The sequence below is a fragment of the Osmia bicornis genome, unplaced genomic scaffold (genome assembly GCF_907164935.1).
Source record: "Osmia bicornis bicornis unplaced genomic scaffold, iOsmBic2.1, whole genome shotgun sequence".
Taxonomy (NCBI): domain Eukaryota; kingdom Metazoa; phylum Arthropoda; class Insecta; order Hymenoptera; family Megachilidae; genus Osmia; species Osmia bicornis.
This window is the reverse complement of record NW_025791041.1, coordinates 6,252-31,849: the sequence shown is the minus strand read 5'-3', so window position 1 is coordinate 31,849 and position 25,598 is coordinate 6,252. Positions and strand designations below refer to the sequence as shown.

At 39.1% G+C, this 25,598-nt stretch overlaps 1 protein-coding gene and 1 long non-coding RNA gene across 2 annotated transcripts; one reads left to right on the top strand and one right to left on the bottom strand.

Annotated features, from left to right (window-relative positions):
- Positions 1-1,239: 1,239 nt before the first annotated feature.
- On the bottom strand, positions 1,240-1,655 carry LOC123988636. Its single transcript, XR_006830261.1, has 3 exons — positions 1,562-1,655; positions 1,390-1,465; positions 1,240-1,290 (listed from the first exon to the last, which is right to left on the bottom strand). It is a non-coding gene; the product is annotated as an uncharacterized LOC123988636 (long non-coding RNA).
- A 20,027-nt stretch (positions 1,656-21,682) lies between these two features.
- LOC123988635 (RNA polymerase II degradation factor 1-like) lies at positions 21,683-24,830 on the top strand (the record flags this gene model as incomplete). The annotated part of the gene is made up of 4 exons (XM_046289384.1): positions 21,683-22,182; positions 22,950-23,200; positions 23,287-23,352; positions 24,777-24,830. Coding segments are annotated over exons 1-4 (387 nt in total), but the record flags the coding sequence as incomplete, so codon positions are not given.
- Between the last annotated feature and the right edge of the window lie 768 nt (positions 24,831-25,598).

The window sequence follows — 25,598 nt, the reverse complement described above, 5'->3', positions numbered from 1 at the left end:
CCATACGCCCGAGTATAAAGAGATCCCGCGAGTGGTTGACCCACCTCGGGTAACACCAAAGAAACCTCAAACAAGTGTTATAGACATAAGTGAGTTCCAAGTGCCACCCATGTTAAGCCCTATTCGTGACCCATCGAAGAACACAGACGAAATGATACACGTCCTCTTCGACAAGTGTTTCGCGAATACCTTAATCGCGATAATCGACATCGCGGCCATGGAACTTCTAGAAGAAGAAACAACGAACCTGGGAGAAGAGGAAATAAGGCAATTAACAACGTTACTGCAGGAAAACTCAGATCTCTTTGAGTCAAGCACCGAGACCACCCCGTTCGCCGAACATCGGATTAACACCGGCAACCACGCACCCATCTCAGTTCCACCGTATCGACTGACTCCTGCAAGGAAGAAACAACTCCAGCAAGAAATCGACCAGATGCTACTGGACGGCGTCATCGAGCCAGGCCCTCCAAACTCCCGTATTTAATGCTGTAACTAAAATTAGTGTTACGCCTCACTACCAGGATCGCTGGTGTCGCTACAAACACATATAAATAATATCGGTGAGGTACACACACAAGCACATGGTCCCTACATACGTGTGCATGGTCTTACTTATTCAAAACTTTGAAAAATAAAAATAAAGGAAAGGAAAAAATTACAACAATATATGTATAGTAATGGAAATATATTAAATTTTTCCTAAAATATAATAAATATATATATATCAATAATAATATACAATAACATGCAATCGAAAATCACGTTCTCCACTCCTCTGGTGCAGTCAGGTTTAACTATAACAACAAAATTATATAATATTATACATACACTTCGTGTAAAAAGTATTATTATATATGCTTAGTGTATTAATACCATGTTAATGGTTTTATACATATATTGTATATGTAAACTGAACACTTATAATTTTCCTCTTTTTCTTCTTTTCATTTGCATGCAGGTGTCTTGTTGCTCTATTTTAATAGAGGTAGTCTCTGACACTGTAATAAATATTTTCATTAACAATTATTTACATATGCTATAAAAAGTATACATAAGAGTAATTACCAAGTAAGTTCAGTGTTGGAACTGCTGATGTTGTTAATCTTTTCCTCATGAAGTATTTTTCTTTAAAGTAGCTACTACAGATCACTCAGAATTTCTTTGGTTGTCACATACTTCCATCCACTGGTGCCATCCTCTTCTTATCCTTTCTCTCTAAGGGGAAGGGAGAACATCCTGCTATTTTCGTTAATACACCCTCTGATGATGCATAGTTTCTTCCTCTTTCTTTAAAGATACATTTTAATAATTAAAATTAAATATATTACTAAAATAGCAATGTAAACAGTATGTTTTCAGTAACAATTTTAAAACTTCTGTACTTACTTAATTTCTAGCTTCTCCTCCTGTTACTGCATCTCATCAGCAGAAGTTATTGACAAACCTAAACACCTAGAAAAAACTTTAAAAAATATCTTTTTCAATAATCATAATAGTCATAATAATAATAGCAATAGTAATAATAATAGTAATAATTATAATAACGGAATTCACGAACCTGGAAATTCAATCACCTACGCTGCCACCATCACACCATGTGCAACCATGTGCGCCATATTTCTTTTGTCTCTTTAAGTTTTGAAACAATTGAAAAACGCGGCGACAATTTCGCGGGAACATGACGTCACGATATCTTTAGTTGTGTGTTAAAATCAGTGATACAAGCTATGCATGTAGAGAAGTGACATCAGCGCCTCCTGGTAGTGAGGCGTAAACCTAAAATTTGCATCAAAATCACAAGAGTGGAGCTTGGAGGGCCTGCATCGAGCAGTGCGAATCTCCCTGGGCAGCGCCTGTGGTTCTGGTACCGAAGCGAGACGGAGGAACCCGGGTATGCATTGACTACAGAAAACTCAACGCGATTACGGTGACGGACACCTATCCTCTACCCCGCATAGACGACCTTTTGCACCACAGCAAAGGGCATCCAAAGATGACTACCTTGGACCTACGATTAGGTTAGTTGGCAGCATTCCGAATACGACCGGAAGACCAGGAAAAAACGGCGTCATCACACCGATGGGACTATACCTCTTTAAAAAGATGCCTTCGGGGTTAAAGAATGCCCGGCGACTTTCCAGAGCTTATGACCAATTCAGGAGCGGACTCGGAGATCGAGAATATTAGTGTAATTTGGACGATATACTATTCTTTCAGAGAACTTCCAGGATCACTTTAAGCGATTTAGCCGCCGTATTTGACCGTCTACGGCATTCGAGCTGAACTAAAACGAGAGAAATGCCCCTATCGCCTGCAGTCAAATCAAGTACCTGGGTCACATTCTGAACGCCAGACGGAATCCAACCCGATCTAGAGAAAATCACGGCCCTCTCGGAGCGAAGACCGCCCCGAAACATTAAACAACTCCTCAGCTTCGTGCAAGCGTGTTCATGGTTTCGACGCTTTATTCCAAACTTCGCCTCAACCACGGAGCCTCTCACACGCCTCACGAAGAAGAATACGGCGTGGACATGGGGAAAGGAGCAGGATGATGCGTTTACGAGTCTTACGAAGAAGTTGACAAGTACGCCCATATTGAAACCGGCTGATGAAACCAAACCGTTTATCATCCGTACAGACGCCAGTGCCTACGCTCTAGGGGGAGGAAGGACGAGAAAATCTGGTAGAGTATGCAAGCCGACTGCTCACCAAGGCCGAACGAAATTACTCGACCACCGAACGGGAGGCGCTTGCAGTAATCTGGGCTTTGGATAAATTCCTAGGATACATCGATGGAACCGAGGTCACCGGTTCATCACTGACCATCCACCACTTCGCTGGCTGATGACATTACGTACTCCAAGTGGGCGTTTAGCTCGATGGGCACTGTTGTTGCAACAGTACCATCTCAAAATCCAGTATGCACCGGGACGCTCTAACGTTCTAGCCGACTTCTTATCTCGACCACCGCAGGACGAGGACCAAGAAGATGCAGTCCAAGAATTCGGAATCGTCAGCATCGACTTCTCGACTAGGTCCGAAGCGGATATACGAGACAACCAACTGAGTGATGAGACACTCAGGAGAATTATAACGAGCTTCGAAGATGCGCAGAAGGATGAGGATTTTGTACAATGGGTAAATAAGGGATATTTACTATCCAACGGAATTCTTTACCGCTTCGCCCCGCACTCAGATTCCGAACAAGCTCAGTTAGTAGTTCCAGCACACGAAAGAAAGAAGATCCTACAGAAATACCACGGCGATCCCACGGCTGGACACTATGGTGCCGATCGAACCTATCAACGGCTCTGCGCATGGTACTATTGGCCGGAAATGCGCCGTGATATCATTCGCCACGTGAGAAATTGTCTCGAGTGTCAGCGGTACAAAGTGAGCAACCTCAAACCAGCCGGATTATTACAGACACCAGCGATGCAGCGACGTTTCGAGAGCATTGCTGTCGACCTGTTCGGTCCTCTTCCGCCTACGACCCATGGAATGCGCTGGATTCTCGTCGTAGAAGATACCGCCAGTCGCTGGGTAGAATTATTCGCCCTACCATTGGCCTCAGCAGAAGAATGTGCCAAAATCTTAATTTTAGATCTTTTCCTCCGCTACAGGATGCCTAGGCAACTACTGAGCGACAACGACACCCAATTCGTCAGCGGAGTTATGCAACAAACACTCCACTGCCTAGGAATCGAATCTAGGTTCACTCTGGTCTACCACCCCGAGGCTAACCCTGTAGAACGGAAAAACAGAGACCTCAAGACACAGCTTGCTATCCTAGTTGGAGACAAGCACAACACCTGGGATACAAAACTCCCTGCTATCAGGTTCGCGATGAACACGATACACTGTTCCAGTTCCGGCTATAGCGCCGCATATCTGACCTTCGGAAGGGAACTCCGCACGCCTGATGACGTCACGACGGATCTTCGAGGTATTATCCAGTCGGAAAACTTCCTGTCTGAAATTACCCTTCGGTTGCTACAGTTGACTGATACGCTCCACAAAGCCAAAGAAACCCAAGAGCATCAGCAGGAAATCAGGAAGCAGTCCGCGGATACACACCGCTGACATGACCCAGGATACCAGCCCGGAGATTTGGTGTAGGTCACTACCCATGCACTGAGCAACGCAAAACAAAAGTTCAGTTCCAAATTGGCTCCTCGCCGAGATAGACCATACACGGTGCTTCGCCAAGCCGGCAACACAACCTACGAGATTGCCAGCCAGGATGACCCCACTACACCCCTGGGGACATATCACACCACTCTGCTGACACCCTACCAGAAAGGACACAAGAAGAGCGACCTTTGCGCCCAATCAAGAAACGAGGACGACCCAAGAAGAAACAACCTTAAGCTGGCCCTTTACCGGGACGGTTCTCAGGACCAGAGGGGGAGATTGTAGCACGAATACGTTTAAAGTATAATTAAGTGTAGCTAAGTAAGCCGTACGAATATCGCGTCCACCGCGCGCCGAGCACTCGCAGGTACGGTCATAAAAAACCCTCGCGCTCGGTTATACGCACCCCTGATTGGACGGAGCTAGCTTTAAGAATTAGTATAAATACCGGCCAAAACTACCCAAGAAGTCAGTTAGGCATTTGGAAACCTCCTTAGTCAGACCTTCCTCGGAGCAGCCGGACCTTAGCGGACCAGGCTCTCCACCACACCAAAACCTTTCCTTAGAACAGCTGGACCTCCGCGGACCAGGCTCTCTGATTCTACCACGCTAAAACCTTCCTAGTGAAGCAGCCGGACCTTCGCGGACCAGGCTCTTTGCAGAACCTATCCTCTCTCTTGTAGTCGTGAATCTCCTCCGAAGACCATCAAAAACCCACACAAACACCCTAGCCGTATCTCTGCAACGTAGAAACAACTAAGCAAAGAGATAACGCTTACAGTATCCTATTAACGATTAAGTAGATTTTATTAATAGCTGTGGAATACTGGTATAAATGAAATAGAAATTATTTTATACTTTTTAGCGCATTTTGTTGATGCAGCAAGTTTTATTAATAATAATTGATACGTAGTTGTATAAATTAAATATAAATTATTTTACACTTTTTAGTGCATTTCAAAGTCGGATCTTTTTTTTGTTCAAAATTATTTTATGTTAATTGAAAAGCCGCCTGGTTATAGGTTTATGATGGATATGAAAAGCATATTCATATTTTACCTTACTTGTAGTGCTGTTATCAGTAGTGCACAACTTATTTTTATGTATACTTAATGATAAAATATTTTAAAACCATTTTCATACATTAGTAAATGATTATTGTGTATTCTTATGTAATTAATAATTATGTAATGTCGCGAAGTTCTCCCTCTCACTGAGTTCTCCGCGTACTTTTGTATGATTTAATCTACGTTGTTAGTTAGGTAGAGGTTCTTACTTACCTTTCGCTGGGCGAGGATACCTGTAGAAATAAGTCGTCCTGGTGGATGTAGACAGTAGGGTAGACGTTTAATTGAAGTTCACACACTTCCGAGCACAACAAATGTTTATTGGTCTTGCGTACAGTTCTTAACTTGCGCGTGCTTTACAAATGACGAGTTGCTCTGTCGGGTCTCTGGGTCCCGTAGCAGAGTCGTATTTTGCGGATTTTGTACGCGTGTTAGAATTAAATCCGGATTCGCGTTAACGGACTGGCCGATTCTGAACGAGTTTCACGGAAGTGATCGGGTCGCGATGACTTTTGAGTCTGCACTAAATTTGATCTGATACGAGTTCTGTACTATAGTTGGTCTGTACGCGGGCGGTTTGGTCTCGTTATTATATATTGATTAATGAGGTCGACTTTTGATTGGCAATTCGGGTGAACCACCTCGTCCGGATCGTCAGCGTTCTCGCCGTACGACGACCCGGCTGAGTTGCTCACTCAGAATTTTTGCGGAGCGATGAATTTGGATGGTGCAATAGAAGTTCAAAGAATTTGTATCGCGAAATGTAAGTTGAAAGAATCTGTATAGCGAAATATAAGTTTAAAGAATTTGGGTGGCGAAATAGCGGCTTAAAGAGTTTGGGTGGCGAAATAGAAATTTTAAAGAATGCGTCACAGGACGTGACAATTAAAACAAAAATGATTTTATGAAAAAAAAAATTGGACCTTCATGGGGTGCGAACCTGCGACAAAATAGTTTCCAGCGATTCCGCAGCCGAAACCTTATCCACTCACCCACTGTCATCGTTGAAAAACTTTGTAATATTTTAGAAGATAAGTTCCGTAATTTTCAATTATTTGCAATAACTTTACTCTCTCCATTCAGATCTTGCTCCATCCAATACAAAAATATAAAAAATCACACAATCCACGAACTATATAAAGGAAATGTAAAAATTGAAGGTATTTCTCAAGTTATCGCACAAAATATGCCGAAAATGACGGTTTTTGATTTTTGTAAGTACGATGTACCACACCTAAAAATCTGAAAAAAATTGGAGATAATAGTCATGCTAATATCTAACTAGTGTGGAAGTAAAAATCTAGTTGCTCGAAAGCTTCTACCCAAAATCTCAATTTTTCGACTTTTTTTTGCGTTTTTGATTTTTCACGCCTGGGATTTGCAACCGAAAAAACCGGAAAAAATTCACAATCATAAAGAAATATGTCTAGAATATTATAGAATTTTTGCAGATTTTTTGCATAATGTTAAATAGGAGAAATATGGCAAAAACTACTTTTTCTTTCTTACCCTGTAACTACCCTCCCGGTTGAGGTACAGGGTTGAAACTTGGTGTACCGTGGTTTTTTGAGATAAGCTATCGATTGGTACATTGCAAAGTAAAATCGGCTCAAGGGCACTTTTGACCATCTTATCCTGCTATACCCTTTATGTAGAACGTTTTGTAAATAGACACTCTGATCTAAAGTGATAATGTCGTCTTTACGTTCTATATCTATTCCTAAGAATACTTTTTTTCCATTCATATCTGTTATAGAAAATTGTTTTTTTAAATACTCTGAATTTTTGCATTGTGTCCTTATCGTACGTTACTATTAGAACATCATCAAGATACAAAATTACATAAATATTTTTACAGATATGATTTCTATTAAGGAAATATAAGCATCGATCTACTGACGAGTTTTGAAAACCATGCTTTTTAAGTGTAATTTCGAAAAATTCAAACCAGCATCACGCTGATTGTTTTAGCCCATAAAGTGCTCTGTTTAACTTACATACGTGACCTTCAGGTGCTGAAATACCTTCTCGCACACGCATATAAATTTCCTCTTTGAGTAGACCATTCAAGAATGCTGTTTTTACGTCCATTTGGTGAATAAAATTAGTAAATTGTGTTGATTTGCAAATGCAATGAGTATCCGAAAAATTCGCGCGACTGGTGCGAAGGTCTCATTATAGTCTTGTAAATATTGCTGACTAAAACCTTTTGCAACAAGTCTCGCTTTATATTTACACGGATTTCCTTTTTCATCCATTTTAATATTGAACCCCCACTTGGAATCAACAATCTTTTTATTCTGGGGACGGGGAGTTATGTCCCAAGTATTATTTTGTAATAACGATTTAATTTCGTCATTTATTGCCTTTTTCCATTGAATTTTATTGCCACAATCCTTTATCTCACTATATGATTTGGGAATTTCAAGAGCTGTCGCCAGTGCATGCGCATGATACTCATGCTCCTCATCATAATTTATTTGAAGCTTATCTTTTAATCTTGCACTACGTCGCAACTCACCTTCATTGGAATCAATTTGAGCATTAGTGTTTTAATTGATCTTCTCGCTAGATTCGTTTGTTTTGCTCTTTTGATTCTCGTTAATTTTTATTTCATCAACTTTTAATTTTTTTGTTTGAAGATTCTCGTCTTCAAAGTCATTTGTATGTACAGAAGGTCTTGAATTTTTTAAGTTAATCTCATAAAAAATCACATCACGTGCTATAATAAATTTGTTTGTTTCCACGTTTAATATTTTGTATCCATTTTTCTCATACCCAACAAAAATTTCTTTAATATACTTTTTGTCAAATTTACTTTGTCTATTTTTATCATGAACGTATTCAGTGCTACCAAAAATCTTTAAATAGTGTAATTTTGGTTTTCTTTTGTGCCAAAGTTCAAAAGAGGTTTTGATTTCCTCAATGTTTTTACTTGGGGTTCTATTTGTTAAGTGGGCAGCTGTTAATATTGCCTCTCCCCAAAACTCCTTTTTAAGTTCAGCACCGTGAATCATTGCGCGAGCTTTTTCTAATGTTACGTATCCGTTTAGGAAATTTCCTTATATGGTGTTACAAACCCTTCGCAAAAATTTCCTTATATGGAATCGGATGTGCACACCCGACACCAATCGTCTTCTGGAAAATTCAAGACCAACGCAAAGCAACGGGTTCTACGGGTCACGTAGAGTCCGTCCCCATCACTCCTTTTACTCCAATTTTTGGGTATAAAAAGGGTGGCGGCAAAGGCACCTCGGGTCTAGTTGAAGTCTAGAATCATTTCGATACACGTCAGTACGTTTCTCTTACGGATAATCTCTGCAACGAGGAAACTCTGCGAGATCGGGTATTCAAGTCCCTTTCAAGCACTCAGTAACTATACAGTACGTTGTATGCTGTTAAGCATTATTCTGATCGTTGTAGTCCGCCCCCGTTTGCTTGCGTTCGTGAAAACCGAGAAGGATTAGATTCTTGCTTCGCGGGATCGAAACTAAACTTTTTATTATTCAACTCATTTAAACTTGTAGCTTAGAGTTTAATTCATTGAACACCGCGACAATTACACACAACAATTGTAAGATCCCGGCATAGAGAATAAACTCATATTATTTTAACTTATCTGCTATTGTACAATTATATTGACTAGTCCAGAAACCCACTAAGGTGTACCTTTACCGCTCGAGATACATCAATCAAGTTAGGAGACCTAATACTAACTGTTAGCGAATTGCGTGGTCTGAATGGTCTGAATAAAACACGCCTGCGTAACGATCACAGTAACAAATTATATTTAACACAGAAAAAGTATTTACAAGAGTTGGAGAGAGATGCGTGGTCAGCGTCTATACAACTATTTACATATAATGATATTTAAATTAATCTTAACTACAAAAGCACACGCGTGGACTGAATATCGTATTGACCGTAAAGCGTGGACAGAAATAATATGCGTCGCGTGGGCGGAAAACTACGTAACTGTACTTGTACAATGCGTGGACAGTAACGCACGTGTTTGCGTGTCGAACGATCGTACAAGAAGGAAGAAATCGATCATGGCGTCGATCGTGCCGGTTCCGCGTGGAGAGGGGACCGCGTGGACAAAGTGGGCCCGAGAGGTGCTGCCGCTATCGGTAACGACGCACCAACGAAGTATTTTCGTTGCCAACTTCGCCGTTCGGCGTAGAATTGGGGAATTTCGCCAACACTAACATTACCTGCGGCTCCCTACGTTAGCCATACGTAGGTTCGTCCGCATATCATACTCCTGAGGCTCCCTACGTTAGCCATACGTAGATTCGTCTCCACATCTACTTCCTTAGGCTCCCAGTGTTAATAACAACACTGGTCAAACCATTAACAAATACCATAACCGAGATTAATCCCGGCTACGCAGCCGCCCTCTCCGGCTCGTAACACTTATAACGCTCTATTCATATGCTCCGCTATGGGATTTTGCTGCTGTGTATATGGAACTGTTAAATGATACTGAATTCCCTTCTGTACACAAAATGCTTTGAATTCGTTTGACAAGTATTCACTCCCATTATCACAATTTAAATATGCGATTTTTAAATCAAAATGAGCCTCGCTTTTGGCTACAAAGTCTTGAAATACTCGAAAAACTTCAGACTTAAAAGTAATGAGATAAACGATTGTGTAGTGGGTAAATTCATCAGTAAAAGCGACAAAATAATTTTTATTATCAATAGTCGGTGGTTTAATTGGTCCGCATACATCAGAATGTATGACAAACAAAGGTCGCGTTACGTGACTTCTGTCTCTTTGTTTTGAGAAAGGTAAGCGAGCTTGTTTTCCTAATATTCCTAATATTACGTTGCGACGCGCGCGAAACATTCTACCAGTTCAGTTTTTTTATTGTGCTTTGCCAACGGGGTGCCGAGCCGTTCGTTCGCGACCTATGTCAGGCCCGGTTTTTGTAGCCGACATTGCAGTCCCTGAGCCCGCGTACTGTACGTGCTCAGATTGGTCGGTGTTTTTTGTTAATAACTCGAAAACAAACCAACATTTTAGCAAAGGAAAAAGTTGTTTAGAATCACCTTAGAAATTTGTTGTTCATTTGTGAGGGGGGGCCCCCTCCCTTAATCAGCACGATACCCATCCTGTGTCTCCTTACATCCGTTCCGCGAATGCCTCGTAGGCATAAAGAGATCATCTAACCGTGCGACAGGAAGACGCAGTGAGAAATAAAGCAGTTATCATACAGACTCCGTCGGGTGTGGTTTTATTTTAAAATACCTTCCTTCTCGCCGTCACACATTAACCATTTAAATTCAGTCAATTTTTTTCCAGTTTATGGTTATTAGCTAAGCAACAGAAACCCAAAATCACCTTACACTATCCTACAAATACTACTGGTTCCACTAAAAAGTGTGAAATAAAATAATTTGTAACAAAAAAGAAACGCACTAAAAAGTGTAAAATAATTTCTATTTCATTTATACCAATATTCCATAGCTATTAATAATATCTACTTAATCGTTAAATAGGATACCAAATACATTTCAAAGTTTTCGGAGGCGGCGCAAAATTAAAAACTTTTCCTCTACTAGCAAGATCCTAACTCGGGCGTCGGCAACCTATGATAAATGACCCATTTGATAATTTCAAGTAAACAATATTCAACGGGAATCAACATACACATTGCGAATTAACTATACTGCAGTTCACGAGTGACCGCACTTACCTCGCGCAGCTCACTAGGTCTAAGGAGATTTTTAAAAGCGTGTGTGATTCCCCTTTACAGCTTGCTTCTTACTTTGCGTTCACATCATTTTTTTTCGGAAAATAATAGAAATTTATTATGTGTACATACAAGCGACAGATGTCGCTGACGTTTACTTTTACTCGGTGGATATATTCAACGGTCGTTTATGACGTCATAATTTACCGGCAGATACGCAACAACATTTATTTTCAATTGCTTTTTGTTAATAAATTGTTATTGATATATCTGACCATTGAATCTTATAAGACAAAACAGGAGCAATTTTTTGGTGCCATAATATCTTTGTAAAAAGATCATTTACTATCTATTTGGAAGATAACAAATTTCTGCTTTTTTATTTGTGAATATCTCATTAAATATGATGTTTGCGACTGGAACAATTTTAAATTCCGAGGGAGCAAATAGGGAGCAATTTTTTAAGATAGAAATTGTTAAGAAATATTAATATTCCGCGCCAACTTTACTTCGATTGAGAATTAGTTCTTTCAAGTTCGTAACAGAACACGCAAGTGGCTCCACCAGGTCCAATAAAAAAACTGCTGTAATACCGAAGGGCCACTTGCGTGGTCTGTTTCGAACTTGAAAGGTTTAATTCTCAGCTAGCGTGCGCGCAACACGATCTAGGAAGGCAACAGCGCCTCAAGAATTTTTACAAACACATTCAAACGCTCATCTCGCCAGAGGCATCGCGACGATACGCCTAAAGAACGAAAGCGAAACATTGGCGCGTGGTTAGAGTGAGATGTACAGTGATCATGCTATCCTTCTTTCAACCTAACTGATAGAATTGTCCCGCTCCGGTAAATTCTGCTTGACTGAACGCGTGGATTTTATATAGCCCACCGTAGCACGCCTCGCTGTTGAAAAATATATGCCTACTCTGAAGAACCGAAGGAATGTGCAATCGGAGAATTTTTTTAGAAAAAGTTATTAGCTTCTTTAAATAAATGTTTTTTAATTCATAAAAGCATACAGGGTGCATCACGCAATTGGGACGGGTTAGCTGTTCATGTAAAAGTTCAACAGTATGATAATGTTTATTTTTCTATGACTTCATTTTCTTCATGAATACAACGATACACTCAAAAAATGCAAATCCACTTTTTATTTAAATGGAATTGCATTTTTTTTTTACTTGTGCCAATTCCTTGAAACATTCTGCATAAAAAAGTACTATAGTACTATTAGAACTAATAAATGGAGGGACCTTGCGTCTATCCAGTAAAAGCTAAATCTTCTTCTATCTATATATATATTATATATATATATATATATATATATATAAATGAATGTTTCTTTGTTTGTCACGTATGCGTTCCTACACTATTCATCCGATTGCGATGAAATTTTGGTGAGTTGTTGTGCGAACACCAGCGAAGGTTTCTGAATAAGTATAACTACTTTACAATAGGTGGCGCGCGAGTTGTTTAAACAAATGAATGTATATATTTCATATAGTTTAGCTCATAGTATAGTATAGTTCATAGTTGGTGTATGAGTGCGCTCGTTTGACAGAGGTCAATTGAATCCATACTAATATTATAAATGCGAAAGTAACTCTGTCTGTCTGAGATTTCGATAAAACTTGGCAAGGAGATAGATTGCATCCTTAGGAAGGACATAGGCTACCTTTTGTTTTCCAAAAAATAAAAAAAAAACAAATTTCCGTGAGCTTCAAATATGTTATAGATCAGGCTTCGGAATTAACTGCTCTTCTCGGCCGATTTTCAGATGTCACGCCTCCTTTCCCGCGCCGCGTGTCTTGGCACCCGCGGCGACCATAGTGCTTGCGTAACCTCAAGCGCATATCATATGAATCGCGCGTGGCGCATTAGGACAACAACCGTAATAATAGATTCCCACATCACCCATGAGGTACTATTATCGATGCGTTGTTTTTTGCCATTCGCGATACATAATATGTGTATTTATATACATATGAAATCGATTTCTTGATCGTTCACCTTCATCTCCCTTTCCTTTGCCATCTGTTTATGAAGTTATTTAAAAAAATTTGATTGATCTTGACGTAAACTTGACTCTCCCCACTCAAGGTAAAACTGATATGACCACTCAATAGAAACTTTTAAACCTTATAAAATTTTGATCTGAAACATATTTTTTTTTTCAAAAATATTGTATTTTATTTTCAAAATATAGGGAAGTGGGTGCCACACGGGTTGCTATTGCATATGCTTATATTACATATATTAGTAACATAATATATTGTGTTTTATATTGACAAATGTATTTTTGAAACACAAGTGAGAATTTATTTATATTAAAATAAAATGAATTTAGCCATATAAACGTGAAGAGGAACAACTGATCAGACACTTTCACTTTTATATATTAGTAGGGATAGGGACAGGGAAGTAGGGATAATAATAGTTGATTAAAATTCCCGGGCAGAGCCGGGTAACGCAGCTAGTATGTATATGAAACAGAGATTGGGAACCAGACGTTGCATACATCCAGTCGAGGTGTCGAAATTCAGATTACATGCGACGACCAGCCAAGCGTGAACGTAAAAAGGGACAGACAGTGGAGGAGAGAGAGAAAGAGTCCAATGTTCAAAGGAAAGAGCCGAAACGTATCGGTGTGACTAATACTAATTCAATCAAAAAACTTTTTTATTTTTGACTTTTTTTTACTGAAACGATTACTAGCGCATTGGTGAAATTTTTCTGATTAAAATGATACCAAATACGATATAGTTTGAATGGGGCGAGGTTTTGTTATGGGGCGCTGTGAAAAATCCAGGCGGGCGACAGTCAAATCTTAGCGAAAAGGAACAATCTCAACATTCAGAATGAGAGAAGGACAGCATGACTGTAGTGCGTCTCACTCAGCGTTCGAGCCTAGTTGCCTTTTTCGCTTGCCTTCGCAGCACAGTTCGAGTGACGTAATTAAGCTAACGCTTGATTCTGACTACGATTCCAAATCGGCAGCCTTTCTACTTAGACGCCACCTTAAAACTACTAGGTGAACTAAATTTGTCACGTGACTTGCTCTGTAATATCCAGGTAATGGCGGAACTCGTCTGTGAGAATGCAATCGCGATTTTTCGCTTTTCGTCCTTATATGAGAATATTTGAGGCTGGGTGAGGGCTCATTCGAAAGAGAAAGGTTCAGTGCAGCGCGCTCTGGTCATCGTTTGAGTCACAAAACTTTTTTAGTGACTTAAAAATACCTTGGATTCTACGGATGTATTTTCTCGATTTTTTCTCTACTTTGGACACTCATATTATTAGATATTAACAAAATCTCGTTCAATCATGACCAGAGCGCGCTGCATTGAACCTTCCTCTTTGGAATGAGCCCTCACCCAGCCTCAAATATTCTCATATAAGGACGAAAAGTGAAAAATCCCGGACTACTTTTTAGGCCCATTTTTGCCGGTAATATCACCTCGCTGCATTACCCGTGTCTACCCCCTTAAGGCGATGCGAGCGTCGAGGCCGAACTCCGAATTCCGCGTCGGTAAAACAGTCAACGTTTCATCGAAAATTAGGCTGAACAGAAACTGATTTCAGCGCTACCTCAGTTATTGCATCCAACTAACAGCATGCTATTCTACGTCACTCTTCGCATACACCTAAATGACACACGGATGCTACGATAGCTATATGTATTATGTACGATGAATCAAACTAATTTTTGCGGGTCGCCGGAGAAACCACAGTTTCTCGAGCGAGTTCGGCTCGCCTTTGATGTCGTGACAGCCGAGAATCGAAGCAGCGTCCAGGGAAAAAAGCAAGTTTAAATACCCGTGTACGTGTGAGACAATACTAACGCAATCAAAATTTAAGATTAAAACCTTCTTATTTTTGAATTTTTTTAAATGAAAATGTTACTAACGTATTTGTGAGATTTTTCTGATTAAAACAAGATCAAACATGACATAATTTGAATTATAATTATTTATTTACTTATTTATACCTAAATAAGTAAAAATAATGCAAATTATATGGTGTTTGGTCTTATTTTAATCAGACGAACCTTACAATTACATTGGTAAAAGTTTCATTTAGCAAAAATGAAAAATAAAAAAGTTATTGTTGAATTAATATTGTATCACTCAAATGTTTTTTCTTAGGCCCTTTAATTCTCGGACCTCTTTCTCTTTCGCTATTTGTCCTTTTCTACGTTCGCCAGCATTGAAGAACTCGCTCCAGCCGTGTTGTTCTTCCAACATCACATTTTCGTTACCTATTCATCTAATATTTGGGCGTAATGCAAAATCAGGAGAGTCCAGCATAATATCACATTCTATGCTGAAAAAACATACTAACTTATCTGTCTAAAAAAATTTTAATAACTCTGGCAACAGATTTATTTTCGGGGTGCTTTTCATAAGTAATCAGTATTTCACCAAATTGTTCAGAATATCAATTTTTATAACATATCAAAAAATCATTGAAATCTGGAAGGACGTATTTGTTCTTCAGTTTCACTAAAAAAAAGAATAATAATAGCAACAAAAAATAATGATAGTACGTCTTGTGACACATGGGTTGAAAATCGCTATCCTAGTCGATAGAACGATGCGTGAAAAAAAAATTTACGCGTCGGAGTTCATCGCCTCTTCGAGACTCGAACTTCCCATTCTCCACGATACATTGTATCGTCGTCGACGGTTCGGTCGACGCATACATATTCACATATACGAGCTGCGAATAAGCGCGCGGTCGAGCGCAGAAAACGAACGAACTGTGCCCTACCGAAACAACGAGGAACTAAATTTGTGGTCTGTTTTACCTTCTTGACGTCTTTCGCGAGTGAAAAATCAACGCAATCGTAGTTTTCGGTTTTTGTCTAAACGAAAGGTTGTACACCATCCCCTGAGTGCTCGTTTTGCTCTATCCGACCCAAAGAATGGCGCTCTGGTCTCTATTTGGACATTCGTTTCGCAAAAATGTTTATATTACAAATAAATTAATGCAGGTGAGTCCGATCCGCCATTTTCTTGACTGTGGACAGACACAAATTTCAATATTTTATAAGTTTTTGACGATTTGGATAAAATAAGGACCAGAGCGCCATTCTGTAGGGCCTCCTGGACACGTCCCTCAAATTTTTTTGCATTCTGTTTAGAAATGACGACGAAAACCGAAAACTCGCGTCTGGGGATTTTTCTAGGGACTGTCGGTAAAGTTTTCGACGCTTGCATCGCCTTAAGGTGATGCGAGCGTCGAAAACTTTACCGACAGTCCCTAGAAAAATCCCTAGAACTTTCAACACAAATTACGTCGTCATTACTGAACAGAATGCAACAAAATTTGAAGGACGTATTCAGGAGGCCCTAAAGAAGGGCACTCTGGTCTTTACATTATCCAAATCGTCAAAAAGTTATAAAATATTGAAATTTATGTTTGTCAACGGTGAAGAAAATGGCGGATCGGACTCACCTGCATCAATTTATTCGTAATATAAACATTTTTGCGAATCGTATGTCCAAATAGAGACCAGAGTGCCCTTCTTTGGGGCGGATAGAACAAAACGAGCACCCAAGGGATGATGTACAAGCCTCGAGGTAGACGAAATTTGCGTTATAAGATTTTCACTCGCGAAAAACGTCAAAAAGGTAAAACAGACCACAAATTTAGTTCCTCGTTTTTTCTGTAGGGCGCAGTTCGTTCGTTTTCTGCGCTCGATCGCCCGCACTCATTCGCAGCTCATATGTGAATATGTGTGCGTCGACCAAACCGTCGACGACGATACAATGTACCGTGGAGAATGTGAAGTTCGAGCCTGGAAGAGGCGATGATTTCTTTTTCACGCGACGTTCTATCGATTACGATATCGATTTTCAACCCATGTGTCACAAGACGTACTATCATTATTTTTCGTTGCTATTATTATTCTTTTTTTTGGTGAAACTACAGAACAAATACGTCCTTCCCGATTTCGATGATTTTTGGATATGTTATAAAAATTATTATACATATAATGAGCGTTCTCGCTTAGTTTCAGAGATATTCGCAAAAAGTTGCCGATATAGATGCATTCAATTTGGTTTATATGTAGTTGTCGATCTGTTACAGCATACATATGCGTCAGATTGTTTGCCATTTTTTTCTGTTTAGAAACAAGGGTCGAGCGAGAGTAAAGGTTTCGTTCACAATTGCATATACCAGACTCCAAGAAATGTCTACTATTCAAACTCAATTACAAGTAAATGGTTAGGGTATATATGTAATCCGGCGGCCGTAATAATAAATAAGATATATAATACTTATTTGGCTTTTGTTCATTTCTTACAACTTGTTTTTATACTTCTTTATTATTATTTAAAAAAAACATTGCCGGCCGCTTTACGGCAGTCGAATTCTAACCCACACATCAATAATATTCACTTCTAATTGAATTTCAGTACATACACATTTCTTGAAGTCTCGTATATGCATTTGTGAACGAAACCTTTACTCGTTAGTAACATTTTCAAAATAAAAAGGTTTTATTTTGATTGCGTTAGTATTGTCTCACACGTATACAGGTAAAACTTTTTTTTTCCTGTACTCTCTGTGGGTCGATTCGCGGCTGCCACCACATCAAACGCGAGCCGAACTCATTCTTTAAACGTGTTCTCTACACGGTTCATCAAACGTGAGCCGAACTCATTCGCTAAACGTGTTCTGTACACGGTTCGAGTTCGCATTCAGTTCCGAATGCACTAACCGAGATTGTAGTGTATGTATACCTATGCTCCAACAGTGCATATATTATTTTTCTCTTATTTTGTCGGGAAGGGCAAGAGTATATTATTTTCAATAATATTCACAAAGTGACGTCTCAGGCGCTGTACGTCATGGGAATAGTTTTCTGAGCAAGGGTTTCCACCCAAAACTATGGTAGTGATGTATGCCGCCGCGTATACACCACAACTGTAACAATCTGGTTGCGCCTGAACCCTTTCAAAAAGTATATCCTTTTTGCGAATATGAGGAAATCGTAATGCAATATATTTTTTTTCTTCCTCTGCGAGCTTGTCGTATGCACTGCCAGGTAAACTGTCGTATACATGGAGTTTGCGGCCGTCGAAATAGATACTTCGCCAGTGATCAGAACAGTTGCCTCCAATTATTTTCACGCTTTTGTCACTACAGCAGGGCTTGATAAATTTTGTAAACTGTAAGTATAGGACACTTTGCGTTTCAAAAGGAGTACTTTCTCTGACGACACGCAAAAATCGATCTAACGATTCATCGTTTAATTTACTTTGTACAGGTAGTACATTTTTCTGTACGTCAGTTACGGAAGAAACAGCAGTCTCCAATATATAGTATCCTACATCATCATCTATGAAGTTTTCTTCTTGGTCGCAATGACTGACAATGACACACTCGCTATTTACTGCTTCAACGGTCATATTTGATGCTTCAACACTGTTCTGTATCATGTTTTCATATGTACGCTTTTTTGCGATTTTTCTACTAGATTTTTGAATCGATGCGTCTTCTTTTGCCCGAAGTATGTATTCTGGATTTCTAATAGGCATGTGTCTATTGTGGCGGCTGTCCAATATTTCCGGAAGCATGCATTCTTCGTAGAAACGCGTTAGGAAAGGTTCCATATGATTTGTCCAAAACGCGTCGTCTCTATTTACGTGGATCATATGTATGCTTTTAGGTGTCCAGATACCGAAAATACAGTACTTCCGCTGCGTTATATGCAACTGACCTTGTACTTGGTAGAAATACTGGTGCTTCCTATTCATTTCTTCTATATCTCTCTTATCGAAGATGTTTCGTAAGTGACGTATTGTTTCTATTGCGTCTATCGCTGTCAAATTCTCAGCAGATTGTGGGCATTTCAGTTCAAGTAAACCGTCATCGTCGATAAGTCCATCAGGAGATGCACCCAAGTTTGGAATGTTGCGATCAATGAACAATCCACAAGTTCGAATTCTTGTTTTCATTACGTTCGCTACGTCTTTTCTTGCAATGTGTTCTTTATCGCGGCCGTATTTCATAGCAGCGGTATCGACAGGTGGAGGATATAAAATGTTTTTCACCATTGCTGCGCAGGACGTTGTTTGTCTCATGCGGCATACTGCTCCAAAATTAGAAGCAGTTAGCATTTCCTCTTTTAAAGCTCTCCATAAATCTGAATCGTTTTGTTCTCTTGTATTCGTTTCTATTATTGTACGATTTTTTGCATTATCAGCAAGCTTTTCAAAATGTTCTTTGCGAAGATGAAGCAGCATATCACTCGGAAGATCTGGTCTTTGCGAGTTTGGACCATAATATTTATCTGTTCCTTGCACCGGCTTAAATTTCCTTCTCTTACCATGGGTCATTCGCAATTCTTTCATTTTCGCAACTTTTCTCTGCCGCCGTTCCTCCAATCTCTTTACTAGTGGTGGAACGGTTTTACACATGTTCTTATGCATTTCTGTAAGTACTTGTTGCGTATTGTATTGCGTAACAGCTCCTGCAACTCGAGCATTGTAGGAACCTCTTGCACCAAAATTAATACGTTTTCCACCAATCTCTTTGCATATAATTGAATTAAATGTTTCTGCGGGATTGTTTGTCACATTCATTAACAAACTATCCGAATAGCAGCTGAGGAATCGTATGGCTTTCTCGACTTCGATATACAGACCGTACAATTTCAAAGATGGAACGTAATTTTTCTCAGCTCTTTTTTCGTCACGCATACACGTATGGCTGCGACTATTGCACTCCTTGTGCTCACCAAATATATGACTAGGAATACTTAAAATGTCCTTCTGAAGTTCTCTAGCTTTGACATGCTGAGGCCCTGTTTCTTGTTTTCGCGCATTTACTGCTAAAACGATAGCTCTACGAATATTCAAAATATTTTTTTTAATTATATTTCGGTACACAACAAAGCCACGATCTCTGTGACCCTTCGTTTGCGTTTTTTCAGCAACGTGTCTCAACTTTTTACATAAATTACGAAGTAAGTGATTGGTACACTCAATTTTTTTAACGGTTACTTTTTGCTCTCGGTAAGGTCTGTTATTTACAATAGTATGATATACGTTACTATCACCGTCGGCAACAACCGTTCTATATATCAAGCCATGCATTTCAATGCTGCATTTGAAACCGTCAGCGATAGCATCACTTTCCATGCTACTAGAACTGGCATAACGATCATAGTTTTTATAACATTTATGATGTTTTGGGGATGTAGCTTTTCGTTCTGCTATATCACATATTGTGCAGTATTTATTGCGTATGCCGATAAACAGAACTTTTCCTGTGCGGAAACCTACAATGGCACCGACACCGGAAAGTGAATTATAATTCGTTCCATACGATCTTTTCATCCAGCTACCATCCGCTATGACAGTTATATATGGGATACCGTCGACGACTTCATTCTTTTCAAAAGCTAATCGTCTTTCCTCTTCACCTGCTGCCTGCATGGTATGCATTGCGCTTTTCATAAACTGATCTACAAGTTTTTCACGGTACCTCCGGTACGTCGTTTCAGCCATGCAAGGCATATTCAGGGCGGCGCATAATTCTTCCAATTGTGCATAGCCGATTCCGACTGTAACAGTCGCGATCGTCGTGGCCTCATTTACATTCATTATATCTGAATTCATAGGTTCCGACCAAACAGTATCTTCGTAATTGCACATTTGGCACTTGAAGAAAAACTGTGTCAGACACCCATGCTGGCGACTACCGATCATTTTCCAATCGCGAAAATGACATTCAATACCTCGCGCATGATTGTCGAACGTTCTATGTATTTCATTCCAAAAGAACTGAACGTCAACAATGCGGCGGCCATCTGGCACATTTTCAGAAATACGTCCCATATCTTCGTGTCCGACGTCTACGACGAGATTGTCGTCGCTATCGTCCAGGACGTTTTGTACTTGTACATTTTTATTTGCTAAAAAGACATTTTCAGATTCTGGGATGCACCCAGCATCATCTTTATTTTTACTTGCGGAAAGGACGTATTTTTGTACTTGTACATTTTTATTTGCTAAAAAGACATTTTCAGATTCTGGGATGCACCCAGCATCATCTTTATTTTTACTTGCGGAAAGTACGTATTTTTGTACTTGTACATTTTTATTTGCTAAAAAGACATTTTCAGATTCTGGGATGCGCCCCGCATCATCTTTATTTTTACTTGCGGAAAGGACGTATTTTTGTACTTGTACATTTTTATTTGCTAAAAAGACATTTTCAGATTCTGGGATGCGCCCCGCATCATCTTTATTTTTACTTGCGGAAAGGACGTATTTTTGTACTTGTACATTTTTATTTGCTAAAAAGACATTTTCAGATTCTGGGATGCACCCAGCATCATATTTATTTTTACTTGCGGAAAGGACGTTTTTGTTTTCTGTGATGCGCCCCGCATCATCTTTATTTTCATTTGTGAATAGGACGTTTTTCGATTCTGGGATGCGCCCCGCATCATCTTTATTTTCATTTGCGGAAAGGACGTTTTTGTTTTCTATGATGCGCCCCGCATCATCTTTATTTTCATTTGTGGATAGGACGTTTTTCGATTCTGGGATGCGCCCCGCATCATCTTTATTTTCATTTGCGGAAAGGACGTTTTTGTTTTCTATGATGCGCCCCGCATCATCTTTATTTTCATTTGTGAATAGGACGTTTTTCGATTCTGGGATGCGCCCCGCATCATCTTTATTTTCATTTGCGGAAAGGACGTTTTTGTTTTCTATGATGCGCCCCGCATTATCTTTATTTTCATTTGTGAATAGGACGTTTTTCGATTCTGGGATGCGCCCCGCATCTTTATTTTCGAAATATTTGTCTTCCAAAACTGCATCAGATTGAATCGTCGTTGCCGACGATTCCCATTCTTTCCTTCGCCTGCAAAGTAAAACGAATGTAGGACAATTCACACAAGTTACTGAAATGTATATATAAATTGTTAGCACTTACAGTTTTCTATAAGATTTTTTGAGGGAGAGTCTTCTCCTGGTATTTTTTTTATTTCCCATTTGTGGTTGTTTATATCACAAATGCTTGGAAATTTTATCAATAATATATATGTATGGCTTCTATGCGAAGACGTCTTATATATATGTATGGCTTCTATGCGAAGATGCCTTATTGTTATAAAGAAATAAATAACAACAACAACCATGGCAACGCTCTGAAAAGAAACGAAACGCCAACGCGCTCTCGTTTTCCAATTTCACTGGCGTCGTTGAAGTTGCAGGGTGAAGAACGTTCCGGTGTAAAATGGAAAAAGGCGACAGTAAGTGTTTCTTGTTTTCTTTAATTCGCGAGTGTCATTGACAATTACCATTTGTAACAAAAATATTTTTTGCTTTGTCCCATATACAGTGGGTTTATGTGAGCCTATGATGAAAATTGAAAATATGTGTTTCGTAGAAGTTATGTGCATGCTTTTAGACAAATATAACAGACGATTATTCCAACAATTATTGCAAGAATTCTTGCAGAAATCGTTGCAATAGTCGTCTGTTTCATTATCTCTTAGACACGCGACTAGAAAAGGTAATTTTCTAACTTTTTCATTTCAGCCTGTGATGAAAATTTAAAATATGACACTTGTAAAAAATATGTTATGAGGATGCTAAAAATTTAATCGAGATCGGTCAGAGAATTGCGACTTCTTACATGAAAAGTCAGGATTTTCAGAAATAAATTACTTGTAACTTCTCAGTGCATTGACCGATCGAGAATGAAATTTTTAGCATACACATGACATATTTTTTACAAATGTCATATTTTAAACTTTCATTACAGGCTGAAATAAAACAGTTAGAAAATTGCATTTTCTACACGCGTGTCCAAGAGACAATGAAACAGACGACTATTGCAAGGGTTTCTGAAAGAATTCTTGCATTAGAATAATCGTCTGTTATATTTGTTGCAGTGAAGTTGGCCACACATACATTCACTAATAAATTCACGCTTTTGTCTTCCGGAGTATCACCCATTTATATTTCATTATATATTTTTGTATCCATTTATATTTCATTATATATTTTTTTTTAGATACTACACAAAATAAAGAGGATAATGAACAACCTCAGCCAGAAATGCTGCTGCAGCTGCAGCAACAAGTGCAACAACTGCGGTTGCGGACGCAGCCGCAGCAACCAAGGCAGCCGCAGCAACCAAGGCAGCCGCAGCCGCAGCCGCAGCCGCAGCCGCGGAAACCGCAGTCGGACCCGCTGCTGCAGCTACAGCAGCAAATACAAGATCTTCAAAGCAAAGTAGAAGACATGAAACGTGATAGATATATCGTAAGTCGTTTTTTTTACGTTCATGTTTGTACCATATTTGATATTATTTATTTATATATAATAACATAATTTTTTTTACACAACAGACGGAACAGACACAGCGGTCGCCGCTGGAAAATTTATACCAGGCTGATGAACCGCAGCAGCGTATAGTAAGTCGTTTTTTTACGTTCCTGTTTCTATGTTACTTCCTTCTTCTATCCAATGTTTATGAATAATAACGTAATATTTATTTTTCCAGTCAATCAGGACAATTGAACGGCTGCGGTTCAGGAGATTGCGGAGGCAGTACAATAGCCTCAGACGGCAGATAATGCCGTCACGCGATCTGGGTCGCGGCCGCGGTCGCGGTGGAAGAGGAGGAGGAGGAACTATTATTAATCTAAATTATTATTAGTTTATTATATTTCTTGTTCATTTTATTATATTTCTTGTTCATTTTGTTATATTTCTTGTTCATTTTATTATATTTCTTGTTCATTTTATTATATTTCTTGTTCATTTTATTATATTTCTTACATTTATGTGATTATATTTAGTTTAATAAATGTTATATTTCGTTCATTTTGTTATATTTATTTCATTTTATTATATTCTTTTAAATAACTTTAGACATTCGATTTGTAGGAATATTCTTCCCATGCTTATGTTATATTACAAGAAATGTATATATAACATTTGCCTGAAGGAGTTAGGACATTCATATATTTCATAGGTCATGTGTACAGTATCGTATTTTATATTTTATCTGTCACGTACATAATATAGCTATCGTAGCATCCGTGTTTCATTTAGGTGTATGTGAAAAGTGACGTAGCATAGCATGCCGTTAGTTGGATGCGATAAAACTGATTTCAACGCCATCTGAATTATCGCATCCAACTAACGGCATGCTATACTACGTCACTTTTTGCATACACCTAAATGTCACACGGATGCTACGATAGCTATATTATGTACGTTACAGACAAAGTATAAAATACGATACTGCACACATGACCTAGGAAATATATGAACGACCTATCTCCTTTAGGAAAATGTTATATATACATTTTTTGTAATATAACATAACCAAGGGAAAAATATTCCTACAAATCGAATGTCTAAAGTTAGTCTTTTTTAAAATAATATGTCCCGATGTACTCCGAATTCCTACCAATCGAATACCTAAGGTTAGTTTTTTTTTAAATAATATGTCCCGATATTGTACTCCGAATTCCTATAAATCGAATGCCTAAGGTTAGTTTATCCTTCTAAAGGAAATCGTCAATGCACCCATGTACATGCACTCGCAGCGAAAATCGCCCACCCACAACGGACTGTATATAAACAATAAATACAAATAAAATACACTGATTGTGCATATCAAATTATTCTACATACATAATTATATAACATAGTCAAAAAGCAAAAGATTTTGTTGAATAATAATCGACATATAGCATTGAAAATAGGATCGTGTCTGATATTAACCGCACAGCGAAAATCGTCCACTTTCAACAACGTTTGATAAATTGCAATAGTTATTTGATTTTGTAACTTTTAATAAGTGAGTCTTATAAATTTTTGTATGCAGAATCCGAATCTGTTTCTCAAGTACGCGTCCGCGACGAGACTAGCGGATTGCAAGGTGATTCGCGTCAACGAGAGTTGTAAATTCTCGCTACGGTTTGACCGACGCCACGGATCGCGTACTACTCTGCGACCGGTTAAGGAGACAGAGCTCATTAGGGTTGTAATTAATTGTAAAGATTATGATGGTTATATGTATTTAATGGTTGCACAAGATTTGATGGTTTGACGAGTTACTCTGACTCAAGTATTAACAGTTGTTCGTATGTTTGATTTGACGTATATGTGCTTATGAAGCAAATTGATCGGAGTCTCAACGGAGGCTCTAAAATACGAACGAAGTGACTTGGTCGGAAGACCGACAAGAAGTGTCCTGTGTTTTGATGGTTTTGTCTCTAGTTTCTATTTTCCCTCTCCCGGGTCTCAAGAACGGTCAGTTAGGAACTGCAGCGAACTAGCCGAACCCAACAGCCGCGATGCACATGGGAGCCCTTTGGTTTGGAAGGATCGGTTGTACCCCAGGCAATAAATGAATGTATGCTTTTATGGTCAAGGTGACCGTTGGTGCCTGGGACCGACAACTGGACTGCGTAGACACGTGCATCACACAGGGTCCGTCTAAGACCCGGAAGAGAAGAAGGTTTAGGCCTTTTGTTTAGGCAGTGGAAATAAATGTTCCGAATTCATGGTTTTGGAACCTTCTAAGCCCTGGGTGGTAATTTCTTTAATACGTGATGAACTACCACTCCGGCCAGCTTAGGGTAGGTTTTAAAGAGTCATGTTAAATATGACCGATCGTGTTTTCTAAGTTAGTGCAATAAACTGT